The sequence below is a fragment of the Haliotis rufescens genome, unplaced genomic scaffold, assembly GCF_023055435.1.
Source record: "Haliotis rufescens isolate VD_foot unplaced genomic scaffold, xgHalRufe1.0.p SCAF_20, whole genome shotgun sequence".
NCBI classification, from domain to species: domain Eukaryota; kingdom Metazoa; phylum Mollusca; class Gastropoda; order Lepetellida; family Haliotidae; genus Haliotis; species Haliotis rufescens.
In genome coordinates, this window is record NW_025963891.1 from 13,758,486 (window position 1) to 13,775,880 (window position 17,395).

General features: G+C 40.4%; 1 protein-coding gene across 1 annotated transcript; it reads left to right on the forward strand.

Annotated features, from left to right (window-relative positions):
* Nucleotides 1–729: 729 nt before the first annotated feature.
* Nucleotides 730–16,266, forward strand: LOC124132033 (decapping and exoribonuclease protein-like). The gene is made up of 7 exons (XM_046495616.2): nucleotides 730–1,693; nucleotides 3,219–3,442; nucleotides 5,247–5,342; nucleotides 6,841–6,955; nucleotides 8,486–8,621; nucleotides 10,791–10,885; nucleotides 14,616–16,266. Exons 1-7 carry the CDS (start codon nucleotides 1,338–1,340, stop codon nucleotides 14,731–14,733), a joined length of 1,140 nt encoding a protein of 379 aa, XP_046351572.2. The 5' UTR covers nucleotides 730–1,337; the 3' UTR covers nucleotides 14,734–16,266.
* The last annotated feature ends 1,129 nt before the right edge of the window (nucleotides 16,267–17,395 follow it).

The following is a 17,395-nucleotide window of genomic DNA, read 5'->3' on the forward strand; positions in this document are numbered from 1 at the left end:
ATTAGATCACGTGATATTAATATACTAGGATAATCACGCGCAAAAAAAAAGAGAAAACGAAAACGGAGAAAACTAGGTAAAAATTAACATCAAATTTGAGCTCTATGCACCACTTCCGGTCTAGTAAAACTAGATTTTAATTCTGTTGAAATTGAATAAAAACGAAAAATGTAATGACTTTGTATGTTTTTCTTACTGTGGAATTATGGGATGCTGAACATCGGACCGTGAGAAAATTCTGAAGGTAAGTGGTTCCTGATTTGTCAATTCAATTCTGACGTCAGTGCATAGTAAGTGCCTTATTTGGTAAAGCTACTACTCAGAGCTTACCATGAGCGTCTCTTTGACATGAAGCTGTTTGAACTATACGGAATAACGAGAGAAAAAGAAGTATTTTTTAGGTATTTGCGTGTAAATAACATTATTGGAAATTGGGACGGACAAATTTGTGCCAAGTGCCGGACAGGATCCTTTTATTTGTGCAAAGACAAATCATACAGTACCGACGAGCTCTGTTGGAAATAAAACAGGAAATCTTGTGGAAAAAAACTGTCAATAAGACACAATTCCTGGTTTGAGGGCAGCAAACTCAACCTTGCGAGTATGTGTGTGCGTGGCAGACGAGGACAGTGAAGTGATCGGTGGAGAAGGGAAGATTGTAGAGATAGATGAAAGCAAATTTGGGAAAAGGAAAGAGAGTTGAGGGAAAGTGGGTGTTTGGGGGAATTGAGAGAGACTCAAAACGTTGTTTTTTTCAGGTGGTCGAGGAACGTAGTTCAGCCACACTCATTGCGATTATAAAGAAACATATAAGACCAGGCACTGCAATCATTAGCGATTGTTGGAGAGCGTATACTTGTTTGAAAGATGAAGATTTTGAACATTTAACAGTAAATCACTCTCTCAATTTCAAAGACCCATTTAGGCCTACAGGCGCCCACACCAACACTATAGAATCATCGTGGGGGGCACTGAAGAGATCACTACCCAAAACGGGAACAACCACTGACATGTACTGTTCATATTTTGAGGAATTGTGTGTGCGCAGAAAATACTTAGATCAAAGACAAGATAAATTTGAAGGTTTTCTGGAACTTATTCGACGTGTTTATAACCCACACGCTAGAGATGATGAAATCATCATTCGCCGAAGGCCGCGAAACTTACCCTAACCCTAAAGAAGATAATAAAACGGGGATCCAAGGGCTAAAGAAGTCAGTGTAAACAGGTAAGGATACTTGTAGCGGCAGTTAAATGGCGGCGATAATCGAGACGCCTTGGTTGCTAAGGAAGTAGTTCGCGCACATTTTGTGACCTACTTGCGCCCCCTTTAAAAGATGGCGGAAGGTATCCGGTGTCATGCATTTCGCACACAACCAAGGGATCAGTTGTTCAATAAGGCTTTTCCTTTCTTCAGAATCCCCGAGGAATATGGCTACTTCTCTCAAGATTCTCGGAGACAGTTCCGGTCTGATAGAAGTCAAATACGTTTTTATGTTCCGCCAGCAAATATTAATCGGGTTAACTACGATCTTACACATGGGTGGTCCAATTTCATACGGAAGGATGAAGATAAGAAGGAATATCTTGACGACTTAATCAAGTGGGTCGTTGAAAACAAGATGAAATTCCAAATAAAAACAACAAAAACTAAAGATGCAGATCAAGACACTCAGTCACAAAGTATCACAAGGCAAGGTCGTAAACTACACATTGCACGACTTTTATGTAGATCTACCACAATAAAAACTGACATTAACTAAGCACAACCATGTACATTGGGAAGCATTAAGGTTTCGACTTTTTTCTTTTACCACCAATGCACTTATTTTTCAACCACATGATGCTTGTACATCTTATCATATCAGGTATATCCTTAAGGTTTCGACTTTTTTCTTTTACCACCAATGCACTTATTTTTTCAACCACATGATGCTTGTACAACTTGTCATATCAGGTATATCCTTATTATTTGGGATGGAGCTGTTCCTGTTTTTACATGTGATGCAAACACAACAGTGATAAACATAACAATTGATTGACTATAATTTGAGAGGAATATTAATATTATCAATGATCATGACATATTTATTCCTTACCTTTTACCAATGCATGCTTGTCTGTAATAAAGTCTTGATTATGGACTAACTTATAATGTCAAGATTTCCAATCTGAAGAGTGTCAAGATACATCATAACATGACAACAAAACTGACGATTAGACATTCATATGTTTTTCACATGACTGTTAAGGAAATGATGTAAGCACTGGTGGACTATTCATTTCGATGTTCCTGGTAAAACCACTGGTAACATGAATGTATGATAGTCAATTCTTAGATGTCATGATTGTGGAAAGATAGTCCTATCAAGTGTCTACTTCAGATGTTCTACAGAGTACATGTGCATCCATTCATGTCTGTGCAAACCAACAATAGCAGTAAATTGAAAATAAACATCTTTCTTCTTTTGACTTTGCACATGAAGAGTGATCATGGTGATGGACAAGCCAATATATTTTTTCAATTTTGATGGTAGTGAGTGACTTCCCTTAGATGAACACTATTACTGTCATCATGTGGTCACTGTCTTTCTTTTCCCGATGAACGTCAGTATGATGTCACGTGACGATCAGATGCATCATTTTAGGACGATGTCTTAACCTACATATATATGTACCTAAGTGTTATGATGATTCTGACATGGGCATTACCAAAATCATAGCACATATGCGTCATGGGCTCTACCCCTGCAGAAATAGCCGACTGGGACACTGAAGATGAATTGGCTACAGTGGGAATTCACCTTCCCCAGGAATATCTATGTAAAAACAGACAGAGGCGATTAAATTTTGCTACTGAGGATGAGGCAGACAATGTTTATGCCAGGGCACCAAAACAAAGCTTCTATTGAATTTACAACAGAATTTGCTCCACTTATCAAAACAAATGTCTCAGTTCTACACTGTCTTCTATTGCCTCGGGAAATCTCTCAACATTGCCACGAGCGGTAGTCCAAGTTAGAAACAGCTCATCTTGATTTTGAGTTTGCAGAAGTGTGTGGTTTTATTACTTGCATCAAATTGGCAAGGACTCATTCACTAGAGCATAGGCCCCTTTTGAGACATAGGGAATGGACGATTAAAGGTCTGGCAGTGTTATGGTAGGATCTTGCAAAAAATGTGTTTGCTAAAGTGTTTTCTGTATTTGATTGTTACAGTCTTAATACAGACTTCGTGTGTTGGCGGGGACTGCTGACCAGGCTTTTGTGTACACAATATGAGAGCCGGGACGGATGGATCATTGCTGTCACATTGTTCAAAGGGACATACTATTTATGTGAATTTGAGACAGAGGAGAAGAAACACCAGCGAGACACAACCACAGAGCGACAGGACCAGATCTGTTACGGGGGGTGGAAGTTTGAGCAGTATCTAACTTCAGGTACATCCATATGCAATAACGAATCAATGACTTGTCCTGATTATGATCCTTGGTCAGCTGGCAACATTCTGGTGCTCACAGTTTTACCAAAGTTATATACCTGTGCAGCACTCAGGTTTCCTCACACCAAAAACTAACATACCTTCACATGCCATGGTGATGTAATGAATACTGTTCAGTATGTTCAGTGCAGCATTAAACCCAATTAAGTCACTTGCTATGCATCTTCCTGAGGCAAGGCAGTTAACGTAATGTGAAAGTCCAGATTCCACCCTTGCTCGATCGTAGCGCCACCAGTGGCTATTACTAGTTATGTCCCTTCTATGTTCCTCCTATTGACTAAAATATGTAAGCCCATGATATTGCTGCGGCGTAAAACCATACTCAGTCCTCCTCAGTCCTCCTATTGACCAATCAGATGCCGACTCTGATTTCACTTGCATTTGCTTCAGACAAAATGGCAGCACCCAGTGAAGACCATCTAATCAATAATCAAGATCTAAATTGTAATAAAAAGGTCTTACTTCACAAAATGCATCCAATCACCTTTGCACCTTGATTAAAAACATGAAAAGATTTGGAAAGTATCTATTGACGCAGTTTATGAACTGGATGTTGATTTCGTTATGTGATTTTGATTGGTCTATGCATAGACTCATTAGTCTATCAAAATATAACTCCTAATTCCAGCCTAGTTCGGCAAGGGTGGAAACTGGACTTCTATAGTCGGTTAACTCGCTTGCCTCAGGAAGATGCTCGGTATGTAATACCCATAGTATTACAACGATTTGGTAATGATTACAATATTACATATATCGTGATAGTAACACAATACAATATTACATGTATCGTGATAGTAACACAATACACTATTACATCTATCGTGATAATAACACAAGACAATATTACATATAGCGTGATAGTAACACAACACAATATTACATGTATTGTGATAGTAACACAACACAATATTACATGTATTGTGATAGTGACACAACACAATATTACATGTATCGTGAATAGTAGTGAGAGTGAGTGAGTGAGTATGGTTTTACGCCGCTTTTAGCAATATTCCAGCAATATTACTGTGTGGGACACCAGAAATGGGCTTCACACATTGTACCCATGTCGGGAATCGAACCCGGGTCTTCGGGGTGATAAGCGAACGCTTTAACCACTATGCTACCAGAGCCTGGTGCCCCTTTAGAGGTACTGCATATATATGGGAATTAAGGAATCGTTGTGGCTTTGATTCTGTAGGTCCATAATGACAAAAGTTGGTTCCCATTCAACTGCTTTATTTATTCTTTATTTCCTCAATAATATGTCAACGACCACACTAGGTCACCCCGTCACATGATCTTTTACAACCAATCACTAAAGATAATCACATAATACATGTCATAATATGACATGTATTTTCCCTGTCCGGAGTTGATGCCATTAATGATGTCCGGTGCCTATTACTTTTTTAACGGTAGGTAGAGGTATAGTACTTTCTGGCATTGAGCTTGTCTCGTCAAAGACCTGCACCACTTTGGGCCTCCCTCCTATAATCAATCTGACATGCCGTTACACTGGAAGTGATGTCATTACAGCAAAATTGCATATGATTTTTGTGTTTAAGTGTTGGGAGGAATTGGAGTTTGTGGTTTCAGAAATGCATTAGGTTCTTTATTATTTAGGCAATAACCTTAATTTGGTTTGAGGTTGGAGTTGGCATTAAGCTGAAGGTATTTGTTTACTAGCATGCATGGTGTAGGAAAACTTCACAAGTTGTGTATGTGTTCGACTGTTTTGACAGATGTTGAAGGGGGCAGCCCAGACACCAGCGTTCCGGTTAACAACAATGAAGGATTCTGCTCAGTGGTGAGAACCAGGCTGAATAAACACTCACTAGGTAACTATGCATCTTAGGATCCCTCACAAGTGAGGAGACAATAACAGATGCCATCTTCCCAAGCCAAGGGAGTTTACTGGCTATAAAAGTCCAGTTTCAACCCTTGCCGAACTCGGCTGGAATTTTGTGGCTCGATCGTAGCGCCACAAGTGTCTTTTTTGAGTTATATCCCTTCTATGTCCCTCCTATTGACTAATCAGATTCGACCTCTCCTTTCACTTGCATTGTTTTTAAACAAAATGGCGGCGCCCAGTCCAGACAATCTGATCAATAATCAAGATCTTTATTGTAATAAAATGGTACATGTACATCAAATCATTTGAGCATCTTGATTAAAAACATGAAAACATTAGTAAAACGTCTGTTGACGCCCAGTTCCTAATACACAAGCTCTGCAAATCCTGCAATCGACCGAAATCTGCACGGCAGTCGCCATGTTGTTTGTGAACCGAATATCAATTTTGATTGGACAATGCAAAGACTCGTTAGTCCAGCCAAAATATAACTCCATAATTCCAGCCTAGTTCGGCAAGGGTTGAAACTGGACTTTTACAGTCAGTTAACTCCCTTGTCTCAGGAAGATGAACATTTGCATGCATGTATTGTGCAGTGAACTGACTTCATGCATAACAGGGACCATCAGGATACCAGTTATTACGAGGTTAGGCCATTTTGAAATATTGCTTTACAAGTGTTTCTTGACTAAGATAAGAAAATAAAAAAAATGAAAAAGGTGCACAGGATTGACATCAGAGATTTGCCCTTATTATGTTTCTAGGTTTGTCAGTATCATACCTGTGCATGCTGCATGTCAATGAGTTGTTATTTATTCGGAAGTGATGTCATTTGACTGAAAGTGCTTACTTAGGGTACCGAGAGGCATCGGACAAAATTGCACTGCAGTTGACACCATGGAAGATGACTAAAGCTGTCGCCTGATTTCAAAAGTCAAAATGGTTCATGATGCATTTTTCTGGTGGCAACTTTGAGACATTCAGGAAAAAAACATGGGCATGTGGCTGCTTCTGTTTTTGGATGTAATACAAACACCTTTCTAGTTAAAGGTGACGTGAAAGTTGAACAGAATACCATAGTTGGGCCTTGCTTTCTGTTTAAGAATAGAATTGGCCATCACATGAATAAAGAATGTACTGGTAAACCTGACAGGAATTGTTGCTGTGACACAGGTTCTTTGGACTAGACCCATGAAGATCTGGGGTAGAATAGGTCTTCAGCAAACCATGCTTGCTGTAAAAGGCGACTATGCTTGTTGTAAAAGGTGACGCACGGGATCTGGTGGTCAGGTTAGCTGACTAGGTTGATGCATTTCATCGTATCTCAATCGTGGATCGATGCTCATGATGTCAATCATTGGATTGTCTTGTACAGACTCGATTATTTACAGACCTCTGTCATATAGCTAGAATATTGCTGAGGGTGGTGTTAAACAACAAACAAACGAAAAACAAATCTTTGGACTGTATTTCTTTGTTGGCAGTATTCGGAGGAGAGGTGGACTGTGTTGATCCGACGCTAAGCTCCAAGAACAAGTATGTAGAGTTGAAGACATCCCGAGAGATGGACAATCCGAGACAGAGGGAAAACTTTCACAGGTTTGAATACTTGTTTTATTTCAACATTGTGTTTAATAAGCATCTGACAGAAGATTGATAATCGATAAATATATGTGCAGACTGTCAAGATTGAATTATTCAATCAATCGTTCAAGTCCTAACAATATCACGACCCTTGAAGATCAGGGATAGAATAGGTCTTCAGCAACCCATGCTGGTCGCGGTGAAAGGCGACTATGGTTGTCATAAGAGGTAACGAACAGGATTGGTCAAGCTCGCTGACTTGGTTGATGCATGTCATCGTATCCCAATTACGTGGAATGATGCTCATGATGTCAGTCACTAGATTGTCAGGTCCAGACTCAATTATTTACAAACTGCCGTCATATAGCTGGAATATTGCTGAGTGCGTCATTAAACAACAAACAAACAATATCAGAGTCCGATATGTGGTATAAGAGAGAACAAGGAAACATGGTATAACGTCCCAGTAGTCACACAGATGGCCTAGTACATGACAAAACACAGATTCATTGTTTTGAGAGGATACCTGGTACAACTTTGCATTGCCTACAATAAATCTCAGATGTCTTGTGTAACATTACAAAAGTCAGATACATCATTGTACATTTTTTTTGGGTACTGACATTGAAAGCCATGGCATAAATGGAGAATCTTACCTGAGTGTCTTTGGATGTAAAATATATCTACATGAGTCAATACAAGTTTGAACTCTGAGGCTTACTTTTAAGGAGTTTAAAATTTTGTCAACAAGTGTTGTAATGTAACCAGTGTTCCCATTTACTGGTAATTACCTGTCTTTTACCGGTACAATTAGGCTAACTCATGTGACTGCCAGTCCCTGTGGACTGGCAAAGAAAGTACCTCATAAATCTTTGTTTTTGAACAAAACATTGTCTATATTCATATAAGTATATGTTTCGAATCAAGTCAGCTAGTCTGTTACCATCAGGGTTTCCACTTGTCTATTTATAGTGCAAGCAAATCACATTTTGCTTTGTTTCGAGGTTAACTATATATTTGTAGCAATTTTAGCTTGAAAAATTTAACCAAAAAAAGCGAAAAATGTGACTGAACTTTATGTAAATGACATGTTGATGTAAGTTACTTCAGAGATGACGTCGTTGCATTGAACATGATGTTAAAGAATTAAAAACAGGTAGTTTTTTTATTTTTTCATATTTGCTTAAAGTTGGGACTGACAAAAATTAGGGGGACTTTCAAAAGTCAATGGGAACAATGATAACTGATATAAAAAAACAAGAGGGTTAAATTTTATCTATCATCCAAAATCTTTCTTCCAATTTTGTCAGTTTGTAAACAGTGTCCTAAGTGTAAAAAGTACAGCTAGCCATGTTTCAGTGGCAGAGAGGTTAGAGATGTCATTTGATTGCGAGTTGATTTGATATGATGTCACAATGGTGTTCAAAATGATCTCACACAAGCCATGTCTCCTGTGGAAGCCAGTTTGGGATGATTCTTGAGAAACGATGAAGACACGTTGCTACAATCCCGTCTGATGAGCAGTCTGTGTTCTTCCTTGTCCAGGTACAAGCTCATCAAGTGGTGGGCCCAGAGTTTCCTTGTTGGGATTGAGAAGATCATCTGTGGATTCCGAGATGATGATGGAATAGTTCACAGGCTTGAGGAGTTCCCAACACTAAAAATACCTGACATGGTGAAGGTAGAGTTTCACACTGTGTCATGTTCCCTACACATGCAGACACACACAGACACACACGCAGACAGACACAGAGATACAGACATGCATGCACACACACTGACACACATACAGACACATGCACCCACCCACCCACACACACACACATGCACACGCATGCACTAACATACACACTCAAACACACACAGACACATGCACACACACACACGCATACACACACACATGCATGCACACACGCTAACATACATACTCACTAACATACACAGTCAAACACACACAGAGACACATGCACACACACACACGCATACACACACATGCACACACACTAACATACATACTCACACACACATACAGAGATACAGACATGCATGCACACACACTGACACACATACAGACACATGCACCCACCCACCCACACACACACACATGCACACGCATACACTAACATACACACTCAAACACACACAGACACATGCACACACACACACGCATACACACACACATGCATGCACACATGCTAACATACATACTCACTAACATACACAGTCAAACACACACAGAGACACATGCACACACACACACGCATACACACACATGCACACACACTAACATACATACTCACACACACATACAGACACATGCACACACACTCACTCTAACATTACCACACACAGAGAAAGACACACATTACCACAGACATGCATGCACACACACTAACACACACACAGACACATGCACAGACATGCATGCACACATACACATGCATACAGACATGCATGCACACACATTTACATACACACACACATACACACATACATACACATGCACACACAGACATGCATGTACACACACACACACTCACTCACACACATTACCACACACACACAGACAGACATGCATGCACACACAAACATACAGACACATGCACAGACATGCATGCACACACACAAACATGCATGCGCACACACACACTCACTCACACACATTACCACAGACACACATACAGACATGCATGCACACACACTCACACAGATACACATACATTACCACAGACACACATACTGACATGCATGCACACACACTCACACAGACACATTCTGATATGCACACACACACACACACACACAGCCATACATTCACGAACACACACACACAGACACATTACCACAGACACACATACAGACATGCATGCACACCACTAACACACACATACAGACACATGCACACACACACACACTCTCACAGACATTACCACAAACACACAGACAGACATGCATACAGACATGCATGCACACACACTAACATACACGCTCACACAGACACACACACATTACCACAGACACACATACAGACATGCATGCACACCACTAACACACACATACAGACACATGCACACACACACACACACTCTCACAGACATTACCACAAACACACAGACAGACATGCATACAGACATGCATGCACACACACTAACATACACGCTCACACAGACACACACACATTACCACAGGCACACATACTGACATGCATACACACACACTAACACACACACATACAGACACATGAACACACACACAGATATGCATGCACACACACACACACTCTCACACACATTACCAGAAACACACAGACAGACACTCATTCTGATATGCACGCACACAGACATACATTCACGAACACACACACAGACACATTACCACAGACACACATACAGACATGCATGCACACACACTAACACACACACATACAGACACATGCACACACACACACACAGATATGCATGCACACACACACTCACACACATTACCACAAACACACAGACAGACATGCATGCACACACACTAACATACACACTCACACAGACACACACATATTACCACAGGCACACACACTGACATGCATGCACACACACTAAAACACACACTCACACAGACACACACATATGCACACACGCACGCACTCACACACGCACGCACACACACACACACATTCACGAACACACACAGAATAGCAGACATGGTCATGGCCAAAAGTAATCTGTTACAAGAAAACAAAGTAGCACTTCATTATGGATGTATTATTCTCACATCTGTCTTTGGAATTAGCAACATTTTAGGCACTGATTTAACCTTAATAATTTGACTTGGGTAACAAGAAGTTGTCCTATTTCAGGGAATTCGGAATCCATGGAATGCAGCCGTGTGCTTCAACTTTCTTGACAAGTTCCTTGATTTTGTCAAGCAGACAGTTACCACAGATGATCCAAGGTTTGTGTAGAAGCTGACAAAGATGACATATTTTCTTCATCCATTTTATTCCTCCTTTTATTACTCCTCACCTCCCAGTGGTTAGAAGTGAACCCTATCCTTGGCTGGATGCAGGTGGCATCTGAATGCATTGGCGGTCAGACTCGGAGACTTATTTGATTGCATGTCATCATCACTGTTGCTCACACTATCGATCACTGGTTGATTATTTACAGACTGCCGTCATATAGCTGGAATATTGCTGAGTGCAGTGTTAAACAACAAACAAACAATATTACCAATCATCAATGCTCAGCAGGTTTATATCCACTACATTCCTCTATCACCCGTGAACACATGTGACTGTTATGAAATGAAAATGCTATTTGTCACCTGGTGGCTGTCTACTCTACACACTTCTTCAATATCAGTGCTGTGTCTTGTGTCTACTCTACACACTGCTTCTATATCAGTGCTGTAGCTGTCTACTCTACACACTGCTTCTATATCAGTGCTGTGTCTTGTGTCTACTCTACACACTGCTTCTATATCAGTGCTGTAGCTGTCTACTCTACACACTGCTTCTATATCAGTGCTGTGTCTTGTGTCTACTCTACACACTGCTTCAATATCACTGCTGTGTCTTGTGTCTACTCTACACACTGCTTCTATATCAGTGCTGTGTCTTGTGTCTACTCTACACACTGCTTCAATATCACTGCTGTGGCTCTGTTCTACACACTGCTTCAATATCAGTGCTGTGTCTTGTGTCTACTCTACACACTGCTTCAATATCAGTGCTGTGGCTCTGTTCTACACACTGCTTCAATATCAGTGCTGTGTCTTGTGTCTACTCTACACACTGCTTCAATATCAGTGCTGTGGCTGTCTACTCTACACACTGCTTCAATATCACTGCTGTGGCTCTGTTCTACACACTGCTTCAATATCAGTGCTGTGTCTTGTGTCTACTCTACACACTGCTTCAATATCAGTGCTGTGGCTCTGTTCTACACACTGCTTCAATATCAGTGCTGTGTCTTGTGTAAACTCTACACACTGCTTCAATATCAGTGCTGTGGCTGTCTACTCTACACACTGCTTCAATATCACTGCTGTGGCTCTGTTCTACACACTGCTTCAATATCAGTGCTGTGTCTTGTGTCTACTCTACACACTGCTTCAATATCAGTGCTGTGGCTGTCTACTCTACACACTGCTTCAATATCAGCGATGTGGCTGTCTACTCTATACACTGCTTCAATATCACTGCTGTGGCTCTCTGTTCTACACACTGCTTCAATATCAGTGCTGTGTCTTGTGTCTACTCTACACACTGCTTCAATATCAGTGCTGTGTCTTGTGTCTACTCTACACACTGCTTCAATATCAGTGCTGTGTCTTGTGTATACTCTACACACTGCTTCTATATCAGTGCTGTGTCTTGTGTCTACTCTACACACTGCTTCAATATCAGTGCTGTGTCTTGTGGCTGTCTACTCTACACACTGCTTCTATATCAGTGCTGTGTCTTGTGGCTGTCTACTCTACACACTGCTTCAATATCAGTGCTGTGTCTTGTGTCTACTCTACACACTGCTTCTATATCAGTGCTGTGTCTTGTGTCTACTCTACACACTGCTTCAATATCAGTGCTGTAGCTGTCTACTCTATACACTGCTTCAATATCAGTGCTGTGTCTTGTGTATACTCTACACACTGCTTCTATATCAGTGCTGTGTCTTGTGTCTACTCTACACACTGCTTCAATATCAGTGCTGTAGCTGTCTACTCTATACACTGCTTCAATATCACTGCTGTGGCTCTCTGTTCTACACACTGCTTCAATATCAGTGCTGTGTCTTGTGTCTACTCTACACACTGCTTCAATATCAGTGCTGTGTCTTGTGTCTACTCTACACACTGCTTCAATATCAGTGCTGTGTCTTGTGTCTACTCTACACACTGCTTCAATATCAGTGCTGTGTCTTGTGTATACTCTACACACTGCTTCTATATCAGTGCTGTGTCTTGTGTCTACTCTACACACTGCTTCAATATCAGTGCTGTGTCTTGTGTCTACTCTACACACTGCTTCTATATCAGTGCTGTGTCTTGTGTATACTCTACACACTGCTTCTATATCAGTGCTGTGTCTTGTGTATACTCTACACACTGCTTCAATATCAGTGCTGTGTCTTGTGTCTACTCTACACACTGCTTCAATATCAGTGCTGTGGCTGTCTACTCTACACACTGCTTCAATATCAGCGCTGTGGCTGTCTACTCTACACACTGCTTCAATATCACTGCTGTGGCTCTCTGTTCTACACACTGCTTCAATATCAGTGCTGTGTCTTGTGTCTACTCTACACACTGCTTCAATATCAGTGCTGTGTCTTGTGTCTACTCTACACACTCCTTCAATATCAGTGCTGTGTCTTGTGGCTGTCTACTCTACACACTGCTTCAATATCAGTGCTGTGTCTTGTGTCTACTCTACACACTGCTTCTATATCAGTGCTGTGGCTGTCTACTCTACACACTGCTTCAATATCAGTGCTGTGTCTTGTGTCTACTCTACACACTGCTTCAATATCAGTGCTGTGTCTTGTGTATACTCTACACACTGCTTCTATATCAGTGCTGTGTCTTGTGTATACTCTACACACTGCTTCAATATCAGTGCTGTGTCTTGTGTCTACTCTACACACTGCTTCAATATCAGTGCTGTGGCTGTCTACTCTATACACTGCTTCAATATTAGTGCTGTGTCTTGTGGCTGTCTACTCTACACACTGCTTCAATATCAGTGCTGTGGCTGTCTACTCTACACACTGCTTCAATATCAGTGCTGTGGCTGTCTACTCTATACACTGCTTCAATATTAGTGCTGTGTCTTGTGGCTGTCTACTCTACACACTGCTTCAATATTAGTGCTGTGTCTTGTGGCTGTCTACTCTACACACTGCTTCAATATCACTGCTGTGTCTTGTGTCTACTCTACACACTGCTTCAATATTAGTGCTGTGTCTTGTGGCTGTCTACTCTACACACTGCTTCAATATCAGTGCTGTGTCTGTCTACTCTATACACTGCTTCAATATTAGTGCTGTGTCTTGTGGCTGTCTACTCTACACACTGCTTCAATATCAGTGCTGTGGCTGTCTACTCTACACACTGCTTCAATATCAGTGCTGTGTCTTGTGTCTACTCTATACACTGCTTCAATATCAGCGCTGTGGCTGTCTACTCTACACACTGCTTCAATATCAGCGCAGTGGCTGTCTTCTCTATACACTGCTTCAATATGAGGCAACAGTTAAACTGATTTGACTTCCTTGAGTAATAAATGGCCCCATTAGTACACTACATATTGGCTGTATGTACTCACGGGTGATTGAGAAACATAGTGCATATAAACTCATAAAGTACTGACAATGTTGATTACGTATTTTTACACCATAGAGTCAATGAAACTAGGGCTGTAACATAAATAATATTTAGTGATCTCTTTTTGGAGTGAACTAAAGACCCAGTTTCTATTTGAAGGACTTATAATGTGTTTCCTTCCTTTCCATAATGACTGGTTTTTCATATCTAAAATGAAACAAGAAACAAAGAAAAACATGAGAACTTTTCTGTTATTCCCAAGGCAGATAAATTAATTAAAAAGAAACTAACTTCTAGATTTTGGAGTCATTTTATGTGCAAATTGTTAAAGCAGATTTACATGTTTCTATTGTTTCAGAGTTGTCTATGTGTGTAGATGGCAACCGAGGCAGGATGTCAACTGTGAGAAAATGGCACCCAACTCGGAGTTTGTCTTTCTTCCAGACTGGTTCACCCATGATGAAGTCTGGGGTTGAAAGTGGGGTGGTGTAACACCAACTGTGTCAGGACAATGAGATAATACTAATGGAAAATAGAGTAAACCTGTTTGGGAGCAGGAAGTGATTCTCACTTTGCCAGCAGCTATTGTTCTAGTTTAAAAATCAGTAGCCCATGATAATCCCTACAACAATGGGGATTAACACTATAGACTGTTTCACTTTCACTGACTGACTAAAGCCAGACTACAGCCTGTGTAGGTAGATATAACACAAAACATGTATGTAGTAGTATAGGTTTTTATTAATTATTAATTAAAAATTACATTTATGTACAGATGTACACATTTTCAAGACAATATAATATAGCTTAATATCTGTTAAGCTGAACACAGTTCACTTCATTAGTTAAGTTTGGCTCACAGTGGGTCACAGCTAAGTCATCAAGGAGCTCAGATAATCAGAACAGGCTATAGTTGGCAAGTCACAGGACTGTACATGTTAATCTCCCCAGCCTGCTGGCAAAGTGAGAGTAAACCATTTTATCATGAGTGTTGCGTGTATTGTTTTACTCATTATCAGCAATGTCACAACTATTTTACAACTATTTTACAACTATCTGTATATAGGGAGGCTCTGTTGATTGATTTGTTAAACTCAACCAACTTGATGATCTATCTGTTTGTGCCCATCATTGATATAATTGAATGTGGATACAATTCTTTTAATTTGTACATAATAACATTAGGAGAAATAAACTCATTCATCATCATTATCCAACCATTTCTGGAATAATAGTCTTGAAATATCAAATCAAATCATTTGACTCATAATTACTGGAAAATTCAGACAAAATAGGACAAATGATTATGATTCATGATTGATGGGTTAGAATCGATTTGGACCCGTGAAGATCTGGGGTAAAATAGGTCTTCAGCAACCCATGCATGTTGTAAAAGGCGACTTGGTCAGGCTCACTGACTTGGTTGATGCATGTCATCGTATCCCAATTGCGTGGATTGATGTTCATGGTGTCAATCACTGGATTGTCTAGTCCAGACTCGATTATTTACAGCCCACCATCATATAGCTGGAATATGGCTGAGTGCGGTGTTAAAACAACAAACAAACAAATGGAACTGAATTGTGAACATTGAGTAACTGATTCCTAACACTGCCTGTAAATACTGCCTGTATACAAGAGCAGCCATCCACACCATTGATGTACAATGCACACCATCTGCCTGGTCAGACAATATAACAGGTTGTCCAATTGTAGCCGATCGCCTCTTTGTTGTAATCGATGGGGTATCTTCCCAGAGAGGGGAAGGTTGATAGTTTGTTCACTGGCCCATCATACCAAAAGATGTTAAAAGATGGTTCTTGTGTTACCCTGCCTTGGCATTAAGGAGAGACTGGACTTGTTGGCTCGGAGTCAGTTTAGTGTGTCTGAGTTTGGTATCCATGTTAAACTGTGGCATGGTATCTCAGTTGGCGAGCTTGTACTAATACAAGCTAAAACACACACACACACACACACACACACACACACACACACACACACACACACACTATCAATTCAATTGCCTTGAATCTAACATAAAACCCCATTTCATTTTAGTATGGGCAATAACAACAGGTGGCTGGTATTTCCTGATGTCAATGGCCTCTTGTAGTTCCCTTTGTCACCACTTGTTGGTGTTGGACAGGACTTGGTAGCTTCCCATATGATGGTATGGTCTTGGTTCCCTCTAATGCGTTCGGAAATTGTGGATTTCTGGTGTAGTTTAACAGAGGTCTGATGCTTTTTGTGTCTGGTGTTGGGTCTAAGGGTTTCTCCAACGCATTGGTGTCCACAGTTGCAGGGAATCTGGCATATACATGCTCTGGCGTTGTTGTGACCCTTGCTCTTCATTTTTCCATTGCTTATTACCAGTCAATGCTTATTTAACACTCGTCACGATATGGCTGAAATATTGCCGATGTGACGTAAAGCATAAACTCACTCACTCACTCACTTATTTAACTCTAGTCCAGCGCTAATTAACTTTTAGCTGCACTTGTTGATGTTTCAACCTATGTTATGTTATTACTTTTGTTGTTTTTACATGTATATATACATACATATATATGCTCTCAACATCCTAACATTCATTCCCCTCATGAAGAATTAATCAAGAAACGTTCAGTACCTCATAATTACACAAGCTGACATCAATAATTTCTGTTATATATATATATGTGTATCACTTCTAAATGCCATTCAAAGACTCTTAATCTGTTGTTAGGCAGACTGTCTCTCTGTGACTAGTGCTTCTGCAAACGCGCAATGCGGTATAACAACACTTCATTCCCGTCTGTGGTAGAGACCACTGTGATTATTAACAGATTTTGCAAAGTAGTACTTACCTGCTTGATTTTATCTGGAATTAAGTAAATATTGTAAGTGGACTTGGGGGAGTATAGACAATCCGGCTCCATCGTTGTCTGTCATCTGCTCAGGGTGAAGCAAGTTCCAGATCCCCCTTCCTACTTGTTGCTTGTGCAGTGACTTACTTAATTGACATCTGTTTTGGGAAGATGTTTGAAAAGCAGACAAGTTCATGGTGTCAGAGGTAGGTAGCTGTCTGACCATTTAAAACTTATCACAAACAAACAAAGTGTTGTAGTTTTTCTCTTTCATTGTTCCGTAAGTTATAAA